The sequence below is a fragment of the Rhizophagus irregularis genome, chromosome 26, assembly GCF_026210795.1.
Source record: "Rhizophagus irregularis chromosome 26, complete sequence".
NCBI lineage: Eukaryota > Fungi > Glomeromycota > Glomeromycetes > Glomerales > Glomeraceae > Rhizophagus > Rhizophagus irregularis.
Window position 1 is genome coordinate 1,460,113 of NC_089454.1, and position 24,507 is coordinate 1,484,619.

Consider the following 24,507-nt stretch of genomic DNA (forward strand, 5'->3'; position numbering starts at 1 on the left):
ATTCTTCTCGGAAGCAAAACATGGCTCCGAGGAGATCATAAATCGTTGATATAGGCATATTATTCTCTACACAAAAGAAGAATGAAATAAATGTATGAAATCAATTAGAAAAGTGCACAACTCGATACTTACTCTTCGGTGGTTTCTTTACTATGTGTGTGAAATAGGTTCATCTTGAGTTTCATCTTGAGTTTCACATTGAAGTTTGACGATCGGATCATTTCTATTCAGGGCCTGAAGTAGAATATATTTTAAGCGAGGATCTCAGAGAAAGTGTTATGCGACAATACACAAAAGCCTGGGATCAGAGTTCTTTCTATTGAAAAGGAAAATTGAGGAAGAATAAAAATCAGAATCTGAAAGCAAAAAAGGGTAAAATAACAAGGGACTCCAGGGTAGAGGTTGGTCCAGAGTCCCATGAAAGATTGGGGCGAAAGACAGAGGACTCTATCACAAGGTGAAGACAGAGGATCGCTGTGACTCTCATCTTTCCCGCTGAAATTGCTCTCTGACAGAGGATCATTTCCTAAATTCCAAAGACAGAGAATGAACGCAGAGGGAGCATACCAACTTCTACTCAGCCCTGTATAAGAAACGCAGAATACGTTACCTTATAACTATCAACACTATTTTTCGCTAGCCTTTGAATCCGTTTGGAAGAATGCCTCGAGGTAATGATATCGAACCATGTTCTGTGTGTAATCTGTTTTTCGGTACAAAAATATTCGAGAAGACGATTTTGCACGTTAAGTTTTCCATTTTTTCAGACTCTTCAAACTTTTTTCGAAATTCTTTATCACATTCTACCAAGTTCTAGATTATTATATAGGATGGTATTATTATAAGAAGAGTCATAGAGTACTAAATATAACAAAACTCATTAATGATGAAGTCATTTATAAAAATTACGACCTTTAAATTAAGGATCTATAATTAATAATTCCGGAATTTTTCCGCAGCAGATTTCCGGAATATTACTTCAATTGCCGGAAATTTTATTTAAAATTCATAATTCAGGTAGGAGCATAATAGCAAGATGGCAGGAACAACGACCTATGGCAATTTCCGATTTGGGTACTTTTATATTTTGAGTTTACGAAATAACGCGCTATAACCATGCTTTATTTATTATTAATTAATTATTAGGCCTTCAAAGAATTACTGCACCTTACATTACATAAGCGTGAATCATAATCCAGTTAATCTGCAATGATCTACGCTTCATATTAGAATTCGACTTATATATATAATATAAAAGAAAATATAAAAGAAGCTATTGCTAAAACGAGAAATTCTAATTGGTTAAAAGTAATTTTACAATTACAAGAATTTTAATTAAAAAAGATTGTTTTTTTATTTTAAAATTTAAATTCTTAATATTCAAACTGCTAATAAGACTTGATGATAAAATAATTCTAAGAAGAGAATACATATATTCATTAAATTAAACTGAAATTTGAATTGAAGAACTATATAATTTTTAATACAATAAACAAATTGTGGATTCACTTTGTATTATAAGTAATATACTTGTTTTATAATGGATTCCTATATCAAATATATTAAATTTTTTTTTATTTAGATAAAGAAAAATTATATGAAATTTTCTGTAATAAATTAGGCCAAATTGAATTTTGCTTGTATATACCAAATATATAGGTATTTTTTTAAATTTTATTGATTTTATCAAATTTCTTTCTTTTTATTTAATTATAAATGATTTTTATAATGTAATTTATTATTTTTCATTTAAACTTACTACTTAATATATACATTATTTGGATCATATTTTAAAGTATATCCATTGTAAAAGCTAATCAAGATAATTAAATTTTTTTTATTTTAAAATACTTTATTTATTTTTATATAAAGAGAAAAATACAAATTATAGACATTTATATCAAGTATTACCTTTGCAGCAACTATTCTATCTTTAAATGTACACATTATCATTTACTAGTAGTGTAGTACTAAAGAGTCCTAAATATTTTGATTAACAAAATATTTGTTTAAATTGGATATGGCAATAGTTTATATTCAGTCTCAAAATTAATTTGTAAATAGCACGTGACGAACATGATTTGTCATTATTCTTAGTGTAAGGTGGATGCTCGATTTTTCGATGTAAGCCACAAATTAGTGATACATTCAATGTACTAAGTTTATTTTTTTTCTTGATCAAAAGAAAATCTTTTTAAGACCAAACTAGAACAATACGTTCTCATAAAAATAATAAAAATTTAGGGTTTCGTTATAGTAACGTTAAAAAGTAGTGAGTTTTGTGTTCAGAGTATTAGGAAAACCAGTGGTATATTTATTATTCCGAACATTAATAGTAAACAGATATCGGTTCTGACAAACCATTGGTTGGTAAGTATTTTCTTTTATAATTTAACTATTCCTTAATTTGCTTTTTGCATCGTCGTCATACAATAAAAAGTAACTTACGTATCAGTGCCTTTATGTTTACCATTTTTTTTTGTAAAAAGTATTTGAAGTTTCATGATGCAACAACATGACGAAGTTCAAGTTGAGGGAGGATTAGAACATGAGGAAGGAGAACTTCCCCACGAAGAACCATCAGATATTTCAAATGAAAATGACGGATCTGCCTCAAACAATAACATTGATACCAACATTGGTGAAGTAAGCGAAGTTGCTTCTGTAGGTATTCAACAACGACGAAGCGATATACCACTTTGTCGATTTTTTGCACGTGGAATTTGTCGTTATGGAGAAAATTGTAGATATTCTCATGATGATCAATCACAACAAAATGGACAGGGACAAGGCCAAGAATATCAAAATGGAGTTGAGGAAATATTATCAAACGGAAACAGGAATAACAACGATGCACACAAATTTGGAGTGTTAACTCATCCTAGAAGTTCAACTCCTTGTAGATTTTTCGCAAAAGGTTTTTGTCGTTACGGAGATGATTGTAAATTCTCACATAATGGTAATAATAATAGATTTCAATCTAATGGTCTTGTAATTCCGAATGGTGGTATCGTTCATCCTCCTCCTCATTACCAGCAACAATCATATGGTGATTGGAGTAGCTATCCTCCGGATGGTGACAATAATGTTACAAAAACTTGGGACGAAGATTCTCAAGAACCTATGCAAACATCTTATTATTAACATATTTCAGCATTATTACTTTAGCATTTGATTTGATTCATTTAGCGTCACTTGGCTTATTTAGCAATCAATTTCTTCAGTAATTAAATACATATTTGTTTATTGAATTATTTTTCATATATTTTATATTTATAATATTTCTTTTCATTTGTGAGCACGATTTTTGTATATATACTTCTTTTATTTTCTTAAAATCCTTGTATATACATTTTTATGCCCACTCCCCTTTTAACAATTTCATTTATCATTTATTATTATTTTAGTTTATTATTTAGGAATTTGAAACTTAATATATGAAGAAAAAATTATATAGTTTAAAGAATTAAAGAATATAGGAAAAAAATTCATAAAAACAAAAAATTATAATATGTAGATACAAAATAAGAGGACATTACAATTTTTTTATTCTTTATATTAACTATTAATAGCTTTTTTTGTTTTTTATTGATACCATTTATGAAAAAAAGAAATAATAAATGAAGATTATATCTGAAAGACTTCAAAATTATATGTAAGTATACGCGTAAAAATTTGAAATGACCAACTATTATTATTCACTCCAATTGAGGGCATCAAGTAGAAAGATGTATGATAAACATAGAACCTAAATCATTAAGTTGCAAGAAGATCTTACTATAATGAAAGACAAGAAAGAAGAAGATATCACAATTCGCGAACAACTCTCTGCAAGCTACCAAAGTGGAATTGCAAGGGGTGGAGACTGTGCCACAAGTTGCTAGTAACCAAAACAAAACGTCTTTGTAATCACGTGCAACCAATCATTCTTTTTTATAAATGCGCAACCTAAGCAAAAATAAGAAACATTTCACAAAAAACTCACCTGAATTTAATAAATTCTGATAATTTAAATATTTGTGAACTTTACACATATCAATAATCGGAATTTCAGTTTCTTTATATATAAATATAAACTTCAAAAAAAGTTGACATCATATATGCTTCTTGATTTTCAAAAATTTACAATGTATTGTCCATAAATCAATGAAGATGTCAAATTCCCGTCAAAATTCTTCTTTTGATTCAAGAATCCTTTTCTTGGTGACGAAATCATTGTTGTTCATCACGTGATTAAACTGGAGCGTTATAGTGGAACCTTATTTGTTCATTGATTAATTTTCAAAAAATTCATGGAAATCACTTTTTGTATGAAAAAAGTAAGCATATACAGTATATAGTTGTCTGTATCACGAAATTACTATTTTTAATCCGTTTATTGTAAATTGCATTTATTCATACCGAGTCAAATGTAGTAGGAGAATTCAATGTTACATTAATTTAATGAGTATTCTAATATTTTAAATGGTTCAACTAGCAAAGAAAACCGAGTAATGGATAATAGTTATTCTTTGTATTTACACAGAATGAAACAATTAATACAAATGAAATAGATTTAATTGATTTGAAATCTGGTGAAGATTGAGGCGCAAACGATCAACATAGAACTAAATGAAGAGACAAGAGATCATACGAATGTATTTTAACTTTACTACTTTATGTATAATCTTTTAAGAGAAAATGAACATCCGTAACAAATTTCTTGCAGTTTAAAGAAGAGACACGCAATCTGGAAAAGATTATTTGTCAACAATATATCAGCAGAATTTTAGGGATCTCTAACAAAGGCAATTAAAAGTCTCTTAAATAAGGATTAAATTACATGGCTTGAAAATGTTCTTTGAAAAAAAGTTGGAATTCAAACTTCCAAATTCACATAATATATCAATCCATTTACCAAGGATCAATTATAAATTTCAAAGTGTTAGCTAATTACATCAACCCCATACTTATACCTTTCAGAACCAAAATAAAATGTGTACAGAGGAGTTTATATATTATTACTAAATATTAGTTCCAAAGGTATATGTCTATTTTTATATGTTAATAGGTATTGGTTTTTATGGGTATTTATAATGGGTAATTTATATAATGTGATTGTACAAAGGGTAACTATTGAAAGGCCAAGAAATGGATTATTAATTTATCTATTTTACTTAGGATTACCTGATACAAAAAGTTACAACTAAAATTATTTTTTAATTAGCAAATGACTTGATTTTTTTCTGTTGCCTTAATCATTTTGAGAGTTAAATGATTACATTATCATCAAGTATTTAGTTTACTTTTTGCCATTAATTTACAAATATCAAAATGTATTTTTTGGATTAAAAACAAATACTCATATTTAAATATTAACAGTTAACAGTAACTTACTTTTGTTATTTAATATAGAATAATAATTTATATATAATTAAAGCAATAATAAAGCCATGCTAAAGATAAAATCACAATTAAAGATAACAATATCCATACAATTCAAGTGAAGAATATATCATAAACAAAGGTAAAAAAGGTAGAAAAAGAAAATAAAACTTTGCTTTTATTTTCCAAATCTTCATATTCTAATGGGTTAATAAGTTAAATATAACAAGATTATAGTAATTTATTAAGTTAAAAATATATTAAAATAAGAGTCTAATTTATGAACAAAAGTCAAAATGATTATACAATACAACTAAACTCATAATAATACTTTCTTCCTGTTATATTACCTTCAGTTACCATCATTGATATAAAACTGAATCTTTTTCTTATATTTTCACCATATAATATTTTAAATGAGCGATCTGTATGTAATGTTAGAATATTAGCGTTTTTATAAAATAATTATACATAAATAATTATAAATGGCACAATAGCCATAAAATATAATAATGCCATTTGTTACAAGTATTACAAGTATAAATTAATGTTTTGTACGAACTAAATTACGTATAGTACTTTTGATTTTTGATCATGACTGGTATTTCTCCTAACATCAAAAAAGTTTGGACACATGACATACTGTAAAGCACAGTTAATTAGTATCTCATAATTGAAAGTTATTCATTTTTTTATTTAATTACGTCTTTCATTATGTAAATAGCTAAGAAAAATTACTGTTGGTAATATTTACTGGTATATATTTTATAGATAGGTTATCACTCCTGTCAACATATTAAATTTCCCGGGATGTGATTTTACCACCATCGGATGTGGAATTATAATTTTTATTCACTTCATAATATCCTTTAAAATATGAAGCAAGTTATAACTGTCAGTCATCGAAGGATTTTAGAACATTTTCATCATTACTTTGAATTTATAATAATAATAAATAAAAAAAGGTTTACACATAGTAATAAGCAAAAAACTTTGCGGTCCAATACTTTTGTATACCAGTTCCTCTTTTATTTGGTAACTTGAATATAATGCAATGTGGAATTACATATAAAAAAATCTTTCATACTAATATGAGGAAATTCATTAATCAAATGTTTCTTTTTTGTTAAATTATAACATTAAGAGATCAAAGAAAAATTATTTTCATAATTATTTGATTTTCAAATTTGACATTTTATTTGCCAACGGACTATCCATGTAATCTTCTTTTATGTCGTCTTTAAATAGTCTTCTTCTAGTTGAAGATAATGATGACGATTTAATTGGTGTAACACGAGGACTCGAAGTACGAGATGTTGATTTAGACGGTGTAGATTCTGGAGTTTGTGAACCAGCTGAAGCTCCAGATGAATCTTCATCTCTAAGAAAGAGATTAAGCTTTTCATCGGTTACTTCAAGGTGACTTTTCTGTTCACTTACTTCTAATGCGCTTAAACGCAAGATAAATTCTAGAAGACTCAGAGTTTTCATACTATTCTCAATAGTCTCATTAGATTCGTCTTGGCCCTCGGAAACCTCTAAAATCTCCTTTCTATTATTAGTAATATCATGAGTCTTTTGGATTTCTGTTCCTTCAGTATTAGTAGTATTGTTCCTAGTAACCTTATTTGCTTCATTTTCTGATTCATCACTTATAGTTGAATCTTCATCTTTTTCAGGGCTTGGAGGTAGAGGTATTTTTCTTGGTGAAGGGGTTGAAAGATATTCTGGCTCGCTAGGAGTAGGAGTTAAAGGTAAAGCTATTTTTCGTGGTGAGGGTGTTTCTGGCTCACCAGGCGTTATGGGTGAAAGCGCTTTTTTCGGCGAGTGAGTCTCTTCTTCCACTTCTTCTTCTTCCTCTTCTTCGTCACTACTATAGATCTCCTCTTCTTCATTTTCCTCTAACTCTTGATCATTTGTATTTGGAATGTCATCTGATTCTTGAAATAATTCTAATGCATAAAATTCTGCGTTCATTTGATACTTCGAATCTTTTTTACGTTTCTCCGGAGTAACCACTAATGGATTAGAATCTGTATCCTTTGCATTCATTATTCCTTCTTTAATTATTCGGGATTTAGATAAACCTTTTATAATTTTAAGTACCAAAACTGGCGACCTTGACTCTTCAATGTTTAACAAACTTCCAGAAGATGTATAATATAAACGAGAAATATCACTCACTGGAATACGAAGAACTTTTCCTGGGATGGTTTCATTTGGTTTACCTAGCTTAGATGTGGTTTCTTTTTGCTTTGCTAAATCTTCCGTATCAAATTCTTCATGATACCTTCCATCGTTTAAATCTTCTATTAAAACCAACTCATATATAAACTCTTTACTTTTCTTTTTCTTCTTTCCCTCAATTTCGCGTACTCTATTTAAACTAGCGTTACATTTTGTAAATTCTTCTTTCCAAGTGAAATCTTTAATAGATTTCGGTCTCACTGAAGCTGTAAACATGTAATATAATTTCAGCTTATATGTAGGTCCAACACGTATTTGTTCATCTTTACTATTAGCAAATTTCCTGTTAGCTTCGGATAATAAATTAGAAGATTGTAAGAATCTTGAAGGGCTAACAGAATTTGGCAAACTCCAATTTAAATTAGCTCCGCTTGTTGTCATTATAAGATTGAGATATGGAACAAATCTTTCAATCTTTTGTATTAGTAGTTCAATCTCTTTTATTAAATTTTCGTTATATGAAGTAACTTCTTGTAAGGACAATCTTTCTGAACTTTGATTTAATTGAGGGTCAAGTTTCTTTCCAACTGACACAATTTCTTTTTGCAATTGTTTTGCGTGCTCAACCGTCGATTGTAGCGTAGTATTGCCACGTGCTGAAATGATTTCTATTAGTTCGATTGCTGGTAATACCATACGAATACTAAGTCCTAAATTCTGAGTTCAAAAAAAATACCACTGAGATATCTATTAATATTACATAAATCGAACGAATTATTTAATATTAACCTCTTTTGCACGCCTTAGCTCTTCCTCATTAGCGGTGATTAAAGAAACAACTTTGCTTTTCTCTTCCTTGGAAGTGGAGGAAGAAGTATCCTTTCGCATGTAAGTTGTAACTCTGCTCGCCATGTTATTAGTCACGTTGGTCGCGACTTGTCTCTTAATAGTTAATAATAAAAGGTTTAATTTAATAATAATTGTTCTATTCGATATAAATTAAAAGAAAACACGCACCAGAACATAATTCATAGAATGAGAGAACGCAGCTTTGCCAACCTAATTATATATTGTATCAGTATATCAACAAAAAAAGAAAAAAATTATATTCTATAAGCTTTAAAAAGTAATTTCTTACAAAGGTCACAGTACTTAATGCAGCACCCGCAATGAGTTCGTCCATATTGTTAAAACGTTTAAAGAAGAGAGAATTGAATTCGTGATTTGGAATTCCAGGAGGTAAATTACCTCATTCAGCTGACGGTTGCTTCCGAACCCTTCAGAAATTCCGAACCGCGTGTATTCTAATTTCATAAATAATCCTGATAATTCTGGCTCCATGACTGGCTCCATGACGATCTTCCTGACGCGTGTAGCAGTTTATTTATTATCAACGGGATGATGTCGGTACTTCTTCTTTTCTTTATCCTATTATTCTTATTAATGTTAACTTCTATAACTTTTATTTATTATTTAGAAACTTGTAGTAGAAATGTCGGGAACGTTTGAAGAAAGTCTACAAAAGCTTAAGCAGCTTTTTCCAGATGCTAAAGAGCAAAGTTTAATAGTCGCGCTTAAACTTAGTAATGTGCAAATAGAAAAAGCCTCGAATATTTATCTGGAACAAAAAGAAGGACGCATCAATAAAAATAAAAGTTTTTTACATTTGAAACAACCGAAGTTAGATTCTTTTATTAAAAAAAAACAAGCAGAAAATGAGAATTCTGAAAAAATTGATAGTGGCTCTTCTAAAAAGAGAAAATTTGATGAATTAAATGAGGCGGCAGTTAATAAACAAAATAATTCATCTAATAAAAAATTGTTAAATTTACAAGAAGTTTTAAAATGGCCACTAAAATCTTTAACGGTTAAAAAAAGAACCCAAACACAAACATTATACTTGTATCGACAGGAGGACATTTCGGCGAGAACTCCATGTATGCTCATTCACAATGTGTTACCGAAAGAATTGGCAAACTCCCTATTACGAATAATGTTGAAGGAAAGTGAAACTTTTACACGTAACCAAGGGTTTTTATTTGGAAATTTAGTTACTTCACCTCATACAAGTCAATATTATATATCAAATGAAATGAAAACAAGAAGTTCCAATAATGCTCGCTATTTCCCGCCGGAAATGGAGCAAGCGAAAACCATTATAATGAATATAGTCAATGAACAAAGAAAGGAAAGGAAAATGTAAGTATAGAGGATCGCAAATGACTTTTTTTTTCTTTAACTAATGTTCATACTTGTTATAAGTTATGAATATGAAGTGCAAGGAGATTGGAGTCCAAACATTGCAGCAGTGAATTGTTATGCGAATTCAAAAGGTAATTTTAAAACACGCTGAATTATTTACGTATGTTTATTTTCTATTGTTAACCTTAGTTGATCTATATAGAGGCTGTTAATTGGCATAGTGACAGAGTAATTATATTTCTAAAAATTATCTATCTCATAATTTATGTATAATCTTAATCATTAATTTTATTTGTGCTAGTTAACTCATCTTGGTCCTCTGCCTATTATCGGGTCACTTTCTTTGGGAGTTACCCGCCAGTTTCGTCTTCGTCGATTTGGTAATGGAGAATCAAATTCAACGAATGCAACACAAAAAACATCACCATCTACAATTTATTCAATTCCACTTGAACACAATTCGCTAATAATCATGTGGCCCCCTTGCCAAGAACTCTGGAAACACGAAGTGTGTCCTCAGAATTCTATCGACAAACATCCAATAGCAGGTTTTAAACGTATAAATATCACGTTTCGTCAATTTCGGGATGAATATGGAAGTGAGATGACTCCCATCTGTCATCATGGTGAGCTATGTATGCTTAAACCTGTGTTCAATGGGCGTAATGTGGGACGCTACTTTTATTCTTGTAATGCCGGTGGTCCGGAAGGAAAATGTGATTTTTTTGAGTGGTTGAATATCGACAAAAGAAAAGAAGAGGTTGAGAAGTTGAGAATGTTGGAAACAAAGGATAAATGATAATATACATTAAACATATATCGTAGAAAAAATTTCAGAAACATTTAAGATTATATAACTTATAAAGAGAATAGAATAGAAGAAAATAGAAATCTTCAAAAAAAAATTATTTATCATGTAGAGTACATATATATACACTAATAAAATATTTGCTGAAATTAATGATATAAACTATTTAGATATACAGTATATACAGTATTTACCATCTTCTTACATGTTTGCAGTTACGAGGTTAGATCTAATTCCAATGTCTAATAAAAATTATTTTGCACATAAAATAATATATGCTGAAAATTTATAATTTTTAACTACTACTGTTCCATTTAGTGTTCCAATGGAATACTTCCAATATTTCCACTTTACTACTTGCATTTGTAAAACATTTTTCATTATACTTATCATTATTTGTCACAAAATTTACTCAATTTATTCACGCGACTACAAGTGCTGAGCTACTTAGTACCGTAATATTAAGGTTCTAATAATAATTTACCCGATGTTTTTCTTTCTTCCAAATCTATATGAGCCTGTTTAGCTTCGCTTAATTTGTATACTTTCCAAATTTTAATTTTTAAATTTCCTTTTGCTACCATTTCCAATATCTCGGCAGTATATTTTTGAAATTCTTCCTTTGTTGTGAGATAATTAAATAAAGAAGGCCTCATTAACTTTAAATTTTTTTCGGCCAACCTTGAAATTGTGAAAGGTGGCACAGTACCACTAGCATTTCCAAACGAAATTACAGATCCAAGTCTTCGTGCACAAGCTAAAGACGTTTCCCAAGTACTAGCACCTACACCATCATAAACTACATGAGCTCCAAGATTATTTGTGAGTCGCTGAACTTCTTCAGTCACGTTTTCATGAGAGTAATTAATTACATGATCTGCTCCAGCAGTTTTTACTATTTTTGCTTTTTCCGGAGTTGAGACGGTTCCAATTACATTTGCACCAAGTCGTTTAGAAAGTTGCGTAAGAAGAAGACCTACTCCTCCAGCGGCTGCATGGATAAGAACCCAATCTTTCTGTTGCACGGAATAAGATTGCGAAACTAAAGTCCATGCAGTCAAACCCTTTAAAAGTAAAGAGCATAGTCAACAACATTATGGAATTTGAACCTCAATTTAGTAAAATTAAAAAGGACTCTATACCTGGAGAAGAGAAGCAGCACCCGATTTAAAATCGACTCCCTCTGGTAATTTAGCAACGTATTTTGCGTTGGCAGTCGTATATTCCGCGTAACTTGGCGCACCGAAATAGACAACATGATCACCAGGACAAATATCTTTTACACCTTCGCCCACGGACTCTACAATTCCAGCGCCTTCTCTGCCGATGACTGTAGGAAGGGCTAGTTTATAAAGGCCTGATCTGGATTTCGTTAAATTTTGATAAAATGAAATTTACTTTTTTTAACTAATTTTTTTTCTTTTTTTTCTTAATTAAAATAAAATAATTACCTATGATAAGTATCAATATAATTGACCCCAATTGCAAGATTCTTTACGAGGACGTCTTCAGTTCCTGTTATGCCGGGACGCGGGATTTCTGAATATTCTAAAACCTCGGGACCACCTGTTCTTGTAATATGAGCAGCTTTCATTAAATCAGTAGCTGACATAGTTGAGAGCGGGATCGTAAAAGAAATAGGTAAGGAAGATAAGCGTGAACTATGTGAAAGTAAATTATGACTTATTAAAGGGCAAAAAGTAGCGGAAGCGAGGCGAACAGGAATAGTCATTTATGACTAATCCGAATTGCCGATTCCAAATCTATCCTTCTATATAAATATTTATTTGGTAGTACACGTGTTGTGTGTAACTACTATAAAAATGGTTTAGCTAATCTCAAACGCGAATAAAACGCGTCTTAGTTCACAAGTCACAACTCAATATGTTAACACGTTCCTCAAAGAAAAAAAGTGCGGACTCTAGTTCTAAAAACTTCTCCCCTTCTGCACCTATCATTACATTTCCAGAACTTGATCGTGAAACACAGCCAAGAAAACGCGCTCGTATTAAAAATGATCCAATAACTTCAGAATCTACGTTAATTAACTTATCGCCAAACAATTCAAATAATTCCAGCAATACTAACAATTCTAATAATTCTAACGGAAATACTGTTTCCACAATTTCAGAGAAAAAGAAGGCTCCAAGATTAAGAATCGTAACAAGCGTTGGTCCACAAGAGCTGATATTTCGTAATTTTCGTCTTCGAAGAATTGTTAAAGAAAATCACGGTCATGACATCAATCAATTAGCATTCTTTTTCAATTTGAACCATTATTCTGCTCCGGTTGGTGCTCAGTACAAGAAAAAATTTAATAAACTTGGACATGTTGAAAGAAATGTTAAAGACACTAGTAACATTTTGGCCAGTGTTGGCGATATACAGGTAAAAATTTCAAATATTGGAATTTACATACAATATAAAATTTTTTAACATTATGTTCCTCAGGCGAATATTTATGACAATGAGCATTGCGGTGATCATTTGGATATTATGTCAAATTTCGTTGTGGGAGACAATATTAACTTGGAGTCAAGTGTAAGTAATTTGGAATTTATTTAATTTTTATCAAAGTACCTAAAAATAAACCGTGGGCAAATCAATTAACTTCTAAACATATATCTTAATGTAGGAATTAATGACATGTTGTTGGTTGCATCGAGATGGTGATGCATTACTTGCTTTGGGTGGAAAATCACGTGTCATATATATTGTCTCGATCGCACAATCCAGTACTTTGAGAACATTATGGGGACACACTGGTAAATTATCGTCTTTTTATGTTCATAATATAAGTAAATTAATAAACTATTTATAGATAGCGTTACGGATATTCAAAAGTATCCTAAAGATGATCTGCATATATTATCCGCTTCAAAAGACTCGACTGTACGACTGTGGCATGTCAATAGTGGACAATGTTTATACATATTTCAAACTAAAGCATCAGTGACAGTGAGTCCACAATTATATCAGAAAATTTACTTCATCATTTTTATTGTTAAACGAAATCTTCTGGTGTTTTATAGTGCTGGCATCCATCTGGTGAATCATTCTTGATCGGAAGTTATAATGGTGAGATTAGAATTTGGCAAACTCCAGATTTGATCACGCCACCAACAGAACCATTAAATATATCCGAAAATGACGTTGAAACACGAAGTAGAAAATGTAATTCAAGTCAAATAGGTTAAATACAATTTTTTCATCTTACTTTCCTGTTTGGACAAATAGCTTTGTAAAGATATTAAAAGTATTTTTCGATAGATTGCATACGATTTGCTAATCGAAATGTAATATCCAAATCTTTAAGTGGAAAGATTGAATATTGGAATTATGATAATTTGGAAGTAATAAAAACTTTTTCCATTAAAAATAATTCTCCCAGTAGGTCAAGATTTGATGTGAGGTAAACAAAGACAACATCTTATTTAAATATATTTTTTTTAATTATTCTAAATAAAAATTTTTTTAAAGTCTTGATGAAAAGTTTTTCTGTGTGGGTACAAGTAATGGAAGTGTTAACATCTATAACATCTTAAATGGGAGACTAATATCGGAACTTAGTCATCGTAGATCAACAAAGGCTGTTAGATGTTGTGTATTCTCCAGAGACTGCAAGTATGTGTAAAAAAAACAGTTATATATGTTAATATGAAATTAAAATTTGATATTCTTATTTTCTTACATATAGACAAGTAATTGCTGCAGGGGAAGACGGTTATATATGGAGATATGATTATATTAGTGATGAAACATTAGCAGAATGGGCAAAATGGAAATCGCAAAATTCAAATAATTCATCATAATTCAACTAAATAATTTCGTTTATTGAAATTAATATAGAAAAATAAAGATAAAATAATGAAAAATTAATTAATTAAATACTTAAATATGCACTGCATAACCATAATTTTTTTTTTTGCAATTTATAATTCTCCTTTATTTTATTGAGAAAATCTATCTTTTATATCTTTCCATTGTTTCTGTAAAAATGAAATTAAGTTTTAAAATTTAAATTTAATAATAAATAATAATAATATTATAATTATAAAAGTAAAATTTTAATTAAATTACATACGCCCTTATTAATTCTGTCCCACCATCTATCTGTAGCGGAATCAAAGGCCATTTCAAAAGCAAATGCTGATGCAAAGATTCCAAGCAAAAAAACGGAGTTTCTTCGAAAAAGTGTTCGGTATACACCTCGAGAATATCTAAATTTAAATTTGATAGAATTTCACATAAATAGCTCAAAAAGTATGCTAAAAAGTATGCCAAACGCTTACTTTTCTAGAGCGCTATTTCTAACGTCAGTCATTATGAAATATAAGGAATCTGCAAAGATAGAATAAAAAAAAATTTTTGATGAACCTGAATTTTAGTTTTCACGTGATCGCACTTACAGATTTTTATACAATTCTAAAGCATTAGTTAACAATCTTAACATTCGCGTATTTATTTTTCTTTTTTTTAGTTCTACTTTGTTGCTCCCTCATTAAGTAGTAAAAGGGCTTAACTTTTTGTCATGACAGAGGCTAATAGCGGAGGAAAACAAAAATTGGTTGTAGATCGTGAAAAGGTAAAGTCTCAAAACTCTAATAATTTGTTTTATACTTATTAAGTTATCTACATGTTTTTTTTTTGATTTTGTAGACGGTTCCATTTTTGTTACGAATGTTTTATCGATTGAATCATCATCACAGGTATATTTTTTTAAAAAAAATAAAAAATAAAAGAAAAAATTAAATTTAATTGTATAATTGACTAGATTTTTTTTTCTGTAAAGAGTCGACGATTTTACACCCGATCATTTACCTACCGAGGACGAAGTGCAAATATATACATGGTATAACTTAAGGCTTTGAGCTTTTTTCTTTTAATAAATGTTATTTTTCAGTATATATTTATAAAATACTTTATTATAAATCATATAGGAAGGATGCCACGTTGAAAGAAATTTCTAATTTAATTAAAGAAGTGGTTCCAGATGCTAATAGGCCAAACGCAAAATTGTCATTTAAATTAGTATACATTGATAACTTACGTGGTAAATATGCATTTAAAGAATTAGGTACAATTCATAATGTAACAACATCAGAACATGATGAAATAAACCTTGATGATGCTAGATTTGTTATTGGAGATTTTTTGGACGTGGCAATATTTTTTGGACCACCTCCCAGACCTATTGAAAGAAGAAGTAGTGTTTTAAGAGATAGAAACCGAGAAAGAGATAGAGGTGGAAGAAATTATCGTGGTATTGGCAATGACAGAGATCGTGATCGTGATAGGGAAAGAGATAGGGAAAGAGATCGGGTAGATCGGGACAGGGACAGGGATAGGGATAGGGATAGAAATGGAATGAGAATTGAGAGGGATAGAAGAGATGAACGAAGAGATAATAGAAGTTTTAGAGATAGAAGACGATGATTTATATATTGGAATTTTTGCGTCAATTAGTTCACTTGTAAATTTTTAATTTTTTTTCTTTGTGAAATAGACTTTAAAAATTCTTTACATTTATTTTTTTTTTTAATCCTTTTAACATAACTATCCTATTGCATTTTACTTTTGAGCTCTACTCCTTTTTTCTTAATATAAGCAGAGTCTTTCACTTAAAAATAAATTAGGTAATAATTATGAGATATGGCAAATAGTTGATAGATATATATAATCTATAATATTTTTCAAACGCATTGTGTATGCAAAAATTCAAAAATTGCAATTCAAAATTCACGAAAAAATGATTTTTTTATTAAGCTTTGTATATATATACATAACATGCTTTTAGTGTTTTATTTTCATATCTCCTCTTGTCTGGCCTCTACGGATGGCAGTTATATCCCATTTATACTATATATATAAAAAAAAAATTAATTTCATAATTATTAACTCCCTTTTAAATAAAAATGAATAACTTACATCTTCAACATAACAAAAAGTATATATGCCAAGTGGGATCGCAACGGAACAAATAAATCCTGTAACAATAGTTGCCCTTGTAAAACGAAAAGTTTGATGTAAATTATTACGCATTATACCCCATCTTTCAATTGCAGCATTTTTAATTAATGCTGAAAATTCGGAAATATTTTCATAATATATTTGTTATTTTATTTATTCAATTTAGAAGAAAAAATAGAACCAGTGAATAAAAATCTAAAAATGAGAAAAGAAATAAAAAAAAAATGAAATTGGTATTTTACAGTTATGATCTCCTGCCATGTTCTGTATTATATTGGATAAAACGAAAGAGGTATGAAATGCAATTGTTAGTTTCTTTGGTTTTTTTTATGAATCTGTTAACTGTGGCTAATGAGTGGCTTATTGTGGCTGATGGTCGAAGATTCAATTTCTGAAACAAGTTTTGTTTCAAAAATTTAAATCTCGTGTAGATGTCGTGTAGATGTAACAAGTTTAGTATAAAAAAATTCAGACCCTTGTTTTACTCGTTTCATATAATTAAAATTAGATTAATTTAGATTAAGAAAATTCTTTTTTTTTTTACAAAATTTACGTACAACATATCGTTTGGAAATTGTTCATTAAAAATTATATAAAATTTTTAAATGTATTTTTCAATTTTTTTGTAAAAGTAACAGTAGGTTTCTCCTCTGTCGTAGAAGGTATAGACATTCTATCATCATCATTATTTTCATCGTCATTACTACCCTTTTGAGTCATCCATAATTCTAATAATTGAGCTCCGATTCCAAATATACCTCCAACAATTCCAATAGTACTCAAAATAATAACACCATTTGTATCAACAATATATAAATAATTTTCAGGTTGATTAAAGCCCCAAAAGGTTTTAAATGACGCTAAAATTCCCGCACGTACAAATACATCTGTTCCCAACATTAGTGTATAACATCCTGACATTACTGTTGATATAATTGCGACATATTGATAATATTTCTTTATACTCGCTAACGATGCAATAAATATTGTCCATATTCCTATCCATATATACCTAATGAATTGCTTTGAAATTAATCCATCAGTTCGGGTTGATAAACAGATCATTGCGAACGAGAAACCGCCAAATGCTCCCACCAATACTCTGCCCGCTGGCCACAGACATATAAAAAATATTCCTGCCGCTGCACCAGCCACAGCACATATAACGAAATAAACAAATCTTGTTGTTGATGATGGATTCGTTACATTCTGATATTTTAAAATAAATAATAATAATATAATACCTATACCAAAAAAAAAGAAAAGCTTTATTAGAAGTTTCTTTAAACAAAAAGTTTTACTTTAAAAAAAAATAAGAATTCAATTAGATTAAATCCAAATAAATTGCGTTATTATAAAGATACTTCTGAAAATACATACTTGTTCCATAAAATGCGGCCAGAAATATTGATAACCATTTATTCTTATTTCCTCGAAATAAGCTTAATACACCCGATGCTATTAACGTTAATCCCGTTAAATAACTAGCAGCGTCTAATGGATAATCATTTCCTCTTACTATTGATTGAAATATGTGTTAATATCAATATTCTTATCTTAATAATTCAAAAAATTAAAAAAATTAAATTAAATTAATTAATAAATCACTGTTTTAACTTACTTTTATCAGCATATGGGTCTACATAAGTAGTATTTATTGGTGGTGGTGGTGGTAGAGGCAAATCCTCTCCTTCTCTTTCTATTCCCATATATACTCCTTCTCTCTCAATACCGGTACTACCACCTTGTGTTGTTTGTGGTCCATTGTTATTCGCTTGCGCTGTTACTGTCGCTATTGTAAATATACTAAACACTAATAATATTATTATAGTATTAAGTAAATAATTCTTTTTTTGAAATATTATACTTTTCATATTATTATTTTTCATTTTTAAAGTACTACTTTTAAAGGAATAAAATCATTAAAAGATTAAAATACTTTTTTTTTTTTTGACAAAAAAAAGATTTCAGTAAAAAATTTCATTGAACATGGAAAGGAGTTGAAGTTCTAAATTTATTTGCATACTATCGTTTAAAAAAAAAAATCCAATGTTGGATAAATGATACAAACCAAACCAAATGCCGTCATACGTGATACGCGTTAATCATGAAAAAAGCGCGCGTCTTAATGAATTTTGTGTAATTTGTAACTTTAGTAACTTACGGACACGAAAAAATAATTTAAGTAATTTTCAAATCCACTTAACTTTTTTTGTCGATTTTTTTTTTCGAACAATAATTAGCATGAAATTAGATTTAGAAATGGTGTACTTTACACAGGCACAATTACTCTATATGTCAAGTTTAATTAGTTTAATTAGTTTAGGTAATTGCTAATTTTATAATCTGATACTAAATAAAAATCAATTATAAATTAGGCAACACTTTCCTTTTTTTATTTGTGTTGCACTTATTTAGTTTGTAATGTACATTTTATTACCGACGGTTGTACACCTGTTTCAAAATTTTATACGACTACTTTTAAACATAATAGTTTACTTACTACTTTAGGATATGTACGTTAATCTTGCCAAAAATTAATTTTCCGATTGAGAGAATTTTATTGGCTGCTACATAAAAAGATTTATTGCAATATTGTATACAAAAGTAACGTTTCCCTAGATTACTCTCATAGTTCGATATAGTCTTGGGCTCAAAAGTCCATAACAACTTAGAACCAAATAAATTCTCAAAGTTAATACTGAAATCTTTTTAATATTTCAGCATCCAATGGAAAGTACAAAAAACTTTGCAGAATGATGACTAATGAAGAAAAAACCCTTTGTTTCAGAATTAAATGAAAAAAAAAAATATGATAATTTGTGAATCCCGATTTGAAATTTTAATGTTTAAAGAAATGTGACGTTGAACTCTTAACTCAACGTGTGTCGTCGAAAGTTACAAAATAAAATGGTTTCCTTAATTACATTATTGTTTCCTTTATTATCAAAAATATTTCTTTAATTTATTTATTTAAAAACGCCAACTTTATCGACTGATTATGAAACTTTAATTATATAAGATTTTTGATAGTCCTGGATCATATCAAGATCTCTCCTGATTCTTCCACATGAATAAAGCGAATCTTGCGGTTACATAAGAACACTTTTTGCAAGTCCCATCTTTAAATAGTGGGGGAGTCCAATGTAAATTGAGCAAAAAAAAAGAAATCAAATTCCACATTTTAGTCGTAGGAAGAAGGTTTCTTTCTATCTCTAAGGATAGAAATATCAGACTAAGATTTCTGCAGATTACCGGATTATTAAGATAAGGAGATCACGTAATTGAGAAAATCTTCTTGGTTTATAAACTTTATTGGTAGATTTATTGCACTTCCGTATGGCATAATCCTCCCAGTTTCATGAATAAAAACTGCATGTTATTGCATACAATTCACATGTGTTTGTTCGTTGTACCATCTGCATATTTGTGATCATGTATTAGTTTCAAACGAATTCAGAAACAATGGAGAATTAGAAACTATCCAAAAAATTAAAATTAACTTTTTTTTTTAGTAGATTTGAATAATAACATTTTATAAAATGTTTGACATTATAATGATTTATCCAAATTTATTTATTACATTATCGAGGCGTAAAAATGAGCCTTTCTCGGATCCATTCACGGAAAATGGAAATAATTCCAAAATACGAAAAAAAATGAAATATAAAACACGGTCCTACTTTTTTTATAGGGCAAACCATTTTGTTTAAAATGAACACAATATTTATTATACATAGTGAATTTAATATTCTTTAATATCGAAAAAATTAAAAAAATCTTAACTGCCGTAAAATCATGCACCCAATTAGGCATTTGCACAACCAATAATTAATTTATTTCTGTTTCTGGGACATTTGAATGAAGGTATATTTTAATCGGAATTCAACTTGATGTTCAAGGAGAAAGAAATTCTCATAATTGATTAAAAGTTTTAAGGAATTAATTATAAAAAATTTTAAATAAGTTGATGAATCATATCATCAAATTGATCTGAATAGTTTAAAAGTTAATATAAAAAGAAAGAATCATTTAAATCCCAATAAAAACCTAATATTTATAAATTTAACAAATCACAATCAAAATCCTGAAACTGATGAATTACTGTTCCCAACACTTATTATCCTAATATCCCAATATTCATTATTATGAAACATTGTTTTTTTAAAAAATTTTTACAAAAAATATGATTTGCTTTTATTACATAATTAATATTTTTTATTAAAATTATCTAAACATCATTCAGAATAATATAAATTTTTTGCTATTTCTATTATGCAATTTTTAAATAGTATCTAATTGACTTAATATTTTTAATAGTAAATCCAAATTTTTTAATTAAAGATTAAAATTTTGATTTTATCAATTTTATTTAATTAAAAAATTTTACATTTTTGTAAGAAATTAAAAAATAAGAATAACTAAATTAATAAAAAAAATAAAAATTATTAAAATCAAAATTCAAAAATTTAAAATATTAAAAATAAAAATAACAATAAAAATAAATAAAATACAGAATTTTTTAAAAAAAAATAAATGAAATTTAACAAAATTTAGTAAATAAAAAAAAATAAAAATATTCAAAAAAAAATTACTAAAACTAAAAAAAAACTTGTAAAATCTTTTAAAAAAAAGTTAAAAATCCAAAAAATAAAAGAAAAGATATAAAATCAGTAAAAAAAAATAATAGAAAACAAAAAAATAAAATAATACTAGCCAAATATTAATATTTATTTTTACAAAAAATAACTGAAATTTTTTGAAAAAAAAAATTAAAAAATAAATAATAATTAAATACCAACTTTTTTTTTTATAGAAAATAACTAAAACTTAAAAAAAAATTTTTATTTTTATAAAAAAAACTCCTAAAATCTAAAAAAAAATGCTAAAATTTAAAAATAAATATTACTATTTTTTAAGAAACTTAAAAAGAAATAAAAAACTATTAAACTTATTATATATTATTTAATAATAAAAAAAATTAAAATAAATAAATAAAATAACTATAAATAGTTTAAAAAAAAATAAAAAGTATATACAGTCAGACTTTTTTAATTGTACATTCTTTAAGATTAAAATAGTTTTTAAAAATAAAAAACCAATGGGAAAACTTTATACTAGTATAAAGTTTAAAGTTTAGCTATCTAGTACATAACTGTTACAACTTTCAGGAACTTGGTGGAAAAAAAAAACTTTGCAAAAGTAAAATTATCTTTGATGAAAACTTACTTCAAGTTAAGTTCAAGTTTTGAAAAAATTTAAGTCTAAAACAAAAACCAAAAGCACTCTACAACTACTCAAGTGAAAAAAACTAAGCTTTTTTTTAGCAACTTCCACTGGAAAAATGGCCAAGTGATCAGTAGATAAGAAATGTAATCAATTTTTTTTATAGGTTTTTGAACATACTAAATAGTTTATATTTAATTACAGTCAACTCTCTTTATAGTCACACATTTGGGACAGTCCATATTTGGTGATTATTTTACAAATGTATTGTACGTTTAGTGGCCACTACTTTCCGCACCCTCTATTGAAGGTTATGGAGATAGGTCGTTCGTATCCTCACTATCATTGAACCACCAGATGTCATCAAGGCCACCTTTTTAACCAAGACAACTTATCCAGCACGTCCATAATCAGGCATACCCCTCCGGACCCGAAGCCGCCTTTGGATCAGAAGAACACCACCCTACTCGTCCTTTAATCCGTTGCATGATACTGTAATGGCTACTATTATAAACCCCTCACCACTACTACTGTCACGGAAGACTTTCGTCAGATAACCTTCAAACATCTAGACCCCTTCCATACCACCATATTAGGTACTAGGTCTCACTCAAAGGCCACTACAGCCCGCGATTACCCACCACGATAGTACAGTCAGAATCCCCAAGTGGTATACTTTGTGCCGACCACCCTGACAGTGCTCTTTTGTACGCACCTGTGATCCTCCCTTATGGCGTATCAACCACTTATAATCACCAACATGCCCCATCGAGAACAATCGAACCCAATCACCAAGCTATCTGCTCGTTCATGAACATTACAGTTGGTCAAGACCTATTAGAAGGTCAACTACCATTAAGACATTGCACCCACGATTTTACCATCTAGCATTCATCTAGCACAGCGAACCGTACCCCCAGCGTATCGTGAGCCGACCACCATATAGACACCACCTCTAAGGTATACTATGCAGTGACCTCAAAGACAGGACTCTGAACATACCAATGACCTCTTAGGGAACGTTAGAAGGACATCATGACCCTTAGTTGAAATGTGCAGCCTAACCGTACACACTAATTCACCATGATGCAAGTCCAACTACACTAATTCCCGTACCTTCACGCTATTGGTCGTAGCGTCCGCAAGTAAAATTCTTTTTATTTCTTTCAAGGTCATGGGAATCGAACCTGCGACCTCACCATACTCAGGCTTAATGAGGGTCTCAGTGACTAACCACTGAGATAGGGTGACCAACCCATATATTTGGTGATTATGAGCAAACAGTCTTATGACTTTATCTTTTATTAAAATTTAAACGAAAAGTACAAGAAACAAATCGAACTATATTACAAAATATATAAAATATAAACAAAAATAAAAAGAACTAGCTTCACGATTTATATTTGGTGATTATAAAGAGATGTGACTATATAAAAAATTTCTTATATTTGTATATCATAATTCTGGCCAAAAATTAACATAATTTTAGCCAGAATTATACTTAAAACTTTATTGTATCGTAACTTCGCCAATATTAATCGTAGAGAGATGATCTTACCACCATTCGATTCGTCTTGATGAGACGGTTCTAATGGTATAAAATACATCGAAATTCAATCACTAGATTAATTTCCGAAATTAAAAAAATATTAATGGTTTTTGTGTAATAACTCTGCCAATATTGATCCTAGAAAGACGATCTTACTACCATTCGATTCGTCTTGATGAGACGAATCTAATGGTATAAGATACATCGAAATCCAATCACTAGATCAATTTCCGAAATTAAAAAATATTAAATGGTTTTTAAGTAATAACTCCGTCAATATTGATCACAGAGAGATGAGCTTACTACCATTCGATTCGTCTCGATGAGGCGATTCCAACGAGCTATAAATCGTCCTTTTACAATCACTAGGTACTGAGAAATCTAGCAAAATGTTAAATGGCGCAGTAAACGTAAATCAAAAAATATTATAATGCCGATGTTTAACATTTTGTTGAATAACTCGTCAGCCAGTGATCGGAAAAGGATAAAATTACAATTAAGTACTCGGTATAATGGTTGCCCATTGAAGATGATAGGACACAGACCCGAGATTAGTCTCATGAGGCAATCGGGTCTACCGTAAACATTAGCGGTGCGATAAAATTACCACCATTCGATTCGTCTCAGTGAGACGATTCTAACAAGCTATGATACATCTTTGTACGATTATTAGATGCCAAGTTATTTAATATATTCTTTATATAACTGTGATTATAAACAGTTCTTTTTAATATAAGATTTTTGAGGATAGGTGTGATAGTGACTATAGATAGATTGTGACTATATAGGATAGTTTTTAATAATAAAGTGTTTTGAACATTCAACTGGTGTGACTATATAGTAGAATGTGACTATAACGGGAGTGACTATAGAGGGAGTTGACTGTATATAAATTTTTTTTTCATTTAATTTTATTACACTAATAAAAAAAATTATTGATACTTTAAATTTCATTAAAATTTCATTAAATATTTAATAAATTTTAAGCAAATTTAGATATATTAAATCTTAAGAGTTCATCAATTCTGTTGAAATTTTATTGAATATTGTTAAATATAATATAAAAGAGCAAATATTAAAAAAAAATTTATTGAATTGCAACAATTATAGTTATAAAAAAGTAAATTTTCAAAAAAATGATTATTAATTTAATAGTTTACCTAAGAAAAAAAAACTACATATACTACCTAAACAAAAGTAG

General features: G+C 29.1%; 9 protein-coding genes across 9 annotated transcripts; 4 read left to right on the forward strand and 5 right to left on the reverse strand.

The window, feature by feature from the left end:
- Positions 1-2,127: 2,127 nt before the first annotated feature.
- On the forward strand, positions 2,128-3,657 carry OCT59_017491 (uncharacterized protein). Its single transcript, XM_025317130.2, has 2 exons — positions 2,128-2,370; positions 2,490-3,657. Exon 2 carries the CDS (start codon positions 2,503-2,505, stop codon positions 3,142-3,144), a length of 642 nt encoding a protein of 213 aa, XP_025178897.1. The 5' UTR covers positions 2,128-2,370; positions 2,490-2,502; the 3' UTR covers positions 3,145-3,657.
- A 2,699-nt stretch (positions 3,658-6,356) lies between these two features.
- On the reverse strand, positions 6,357-8,759 carry OCT59_017492 (uncharacterized protein). Its single transcript, XM_025317131.2, has 4 exons — positions 8,690-8,759; positions 8,569-8,610; positions 8,341-8,493; positions 6,357-8,268 (listed from the first exon to the last, which is right to left on the reverse strand). Exons 1-4 carry the CDS (start codon positions 8,732-8,734, stop codon positions 6,535-6,537), a joined length of 1,974 nt encoding a protein of 657 aa, XP_025178898.1. The 5' UTR covers positions 8,735-8,759; the 3' UTR covers positions 6,357-6,534.
- A 284-nt stretch (positions 8,760-9,043) lies between these two features.
- On the forward strand, positions 9,044-10,552 carry OCT59_017493 (uncharacterized protein; the record flags this gene model as incomplete). The annotated part of the gene is made up of 4 exons (XM_025309277.1): positions 9,044-9,750; positions 9,814-9,884; positions 9,956-9,981; positions 10,055-10,552. The coding sequence occupies 4 exons, from the start codon at positions 9,044-9,046 to the stop codon at positions 10,550-10,552; spliced, it is 1,302 nt and encodes a 433-aa protein (XP_025178899.1).
- An 18-nt stretch (positions 10,553-10,570) lies between these two features.
- OCT59_017494 (uncharacterized protein) lies at positions 10,571-12,306 on the reverse strand. Its single transcript, XM_025317132.2, has 3 exons — positions 12,013-12,306; positions 11,704-11,923; positions 10,571-11,625 (listed from the first exon to the last, which is right to left on the reverse strand). Exons 1-3 carry the CDS (start codon positions 12,291-12,293, stop codon positions 11,023-11,025), a joined length of 1,104 nt encoding a protein of 367 aa, XP_025178900.2. The 5' UTR covers positions 12,294-12,306; the 3' UTR covers positions 10,571-11,022.
- A 139-nt stretch (positions 12,307-12,445) lies between these two features.
- On the forward strand, positions 12,446-14,373 carry OCT59_017495 (uncharacterized protein; the record flags this gene model as incomplete). Its single annotated transcript, XM_025309280.2, has 8 exons — positions 12,446-12,949; positions 13,013-13,102; positions 13,197-13,326; positions 13,383-13,519; positions 13,594-13,753; positions 13,832-13,973; positions 14,042-14,185; positions 14,259-14,373. 8 exons carry the CDS (start codon positions 12,446-12,448, stop codon positions 14,371-14,373), a joined length of 1,422 nt encoding a protein of 473 aa, XP_025178901.2.
- Positions 14,358-14,911, reverse strand: OCT59_017496 (uncharacterized protein). The gene is made up of 3 exons (XM_025317133.2): positions 14,854-14,911; positions 14,646-14,781; positions 14,358-14,550 (listed from the first exon to the last, which is right to left on the reverse strand). Exons 1-3 carry the CDS (start codon positions 14,883-14,885, stop codon positions 14,512-14,514), a joined length of 207 nt encoding a protein of 68 aa, XP_025178902.1. The 5' UTR covers positions 14,886-14,911; the 3' UTR covers positions 14,358-14,511.
- Positions 14,912-15,010: 99 nt separating this feature from the next.
- Positions 15,011-16,243, forward strand: OCT59_017497 (uncharacterized protein). The gene is made up of 4 exons (XM_025317134.2): positions 15,011-15,146; positions 15,221-15,270; positions 15,354-15,413; positions 15,502-16,243. The coding sequence occupies exons 1-4, from the start codon at positions 15,093-15,095 to the stop codon at positions 15,995-15,997; spliced, it is 660 nt and encodes a 219-aa protein (XP_025178903.1). The 5' UTR covers positions 15,011-15,092; the 3' UTR covers positions 15,998-16,243.
- A 43-nt stretch (positions 16,244-16,286) lies between these two features.
- Positions 16,287-16,827, reverse strand: OCT59_017498 (uncharacterized protein). Its single transcript, XM_025317135.2, has 3 exons — positions 16,774-16,827; positions 16,490-16,641; positions 16,287-16,420 (listed from the first exon to the last, which is right to left on the reverse strand). The coding sequence occupies exons 1-3, from the start codon at positions 16,790-16,792 to the stop codon at positions 16,355-16,357; spliced, it is 237 nt and encodes a 78-aa protein (XP_025178904.1). The 5' UTR covers positions 16,793-16,827; the 3' UTR covers positions 16,287-16,354.
- Positions 16,828-16,987: 160 nt separating this feature from the next.
- On the reverse strand, positions 16,988-18,420 carry OCT59_017499 (uncharacterized protein; the record flags this gene model as incomplete). Its single annotated transcript, XM_066137526.1, has 3 exons — positions 16,988-17,775; positions 17,912-18,049; positions 18,153-18,420. The coding sequence occupies 3 exons, from the start codon at positions 18,418-18,420 to the stop codon at positions 17,120-17,122; spliced, it is 1,062 nt and encodes a 353-aa protein (XP_066004101.1). The 3' UTR covers positions 16,988-17,119.
- Positions 18,421-24,507: the final 6,087 nt, after the last annotated feature.

Excerpts from the sequence above, each read along its gene's own strand:
- OCT59_017494 (XM_025317132.2), bottom strand. The coding sequence starts at position 12,293 with ATGACTATTCCTGTTCGCCTCGCTTCCGCTACTTTTTGCCCTTTAATA. Across the intron at positions 11,924-12,012 it reads TATATTGATACTTATCATAG|ATCAGGCCTTTATAAACTAG; the intron begins GTAATTATTTTA and ends AACGAAATCCAG. Across the intron at positions 11,626-11,703 it reads GTGCTGCTTCTCTTCTCCAG|GGTTTGACTGCATGGACTTT; the intron begins GTATAGAGTCCT and ends TTACTTTTAAAG.
- OCT59_017497 (XM_025317134.2), top strand. The coding sequence starts at position 15,093 with ATGACAGAGGCTAATAGCGGAGGAAAACAAAAATTGGTTGTAGATCGT. Across the intron at positions 15,271-15,353 it reads CGATTGAATCATCATCACAG|AGTCGACGATTTTACACCCG; the intron begins GTATATTTTTTT and ends TTTTCTGTAAAG. Across the intron at positions 15,414-15,501 it reads GAAGTGCAAATATATACATG|GAAGGATGCCACGTTGAAAG; the intron begins GTATAACTTAAG and ends TAAATCATATAG.
- OCT59_017498 (XM_025317135.2), bottom strand. Across the intron at positions 16,421-16,489 it reads CTTTTTGTTATGTTGAAGAT|TATAAATGGGATATAACTGC; the intron begins GTAAGTTATTCA and ends TTATATATATAG.
- OCT59_017492 (XM_025317131.2), bottom strand. The coding sequence starts at position 8,734 with ATGGACGAACTCATTGCGGGTGCTGCATTAAGTACTGTGACCTTT. Across the intron at positions 8,611-8,689 it reads CATTAAGTACTGTGACCTTT|GTTGGCAAAGCTGCGTTCTC; the intron begins GTAAGAAATTAC and ends ATATATAATTAG. Across the intron at positions 8,494-8,568 it reads ATTCTATGAATTATGTTCTG|AGACAAGTCGCGACCAACGT; the intron begins GTGCGTGTTTTC and ends TTAACTATTAAG.
- OCT59_017491 (XM_025317130.2), top strand. The coding sequence starts at position 2,503 with ATGATGCAACAACATGACGAAGTTCAAGTTGAGGGAGGATTAGAACAT.
- OCT59_017496 (XM_025317133.2), bottom strand. The coding sequence starts at position 14,885 with ATGACTGACGTTAGAAATAGCGCTCTAGAAAA. Across the intron at positions 14,782-14,853 it reads AGAAATAGCGCTCTAGAAAA|ATATTCTCGAGGTGTATACC; the intron begins GTAAGCGTTTGG and ends ATTTAAATTTAG. Across the intron at positions 14,551-14,645 it reads GGGACAGAATTAATAAGGGC|AAACAATGGAAAGATATAAA; the intron begins GTATGTAATTTA and ends TCATTTTTACAG.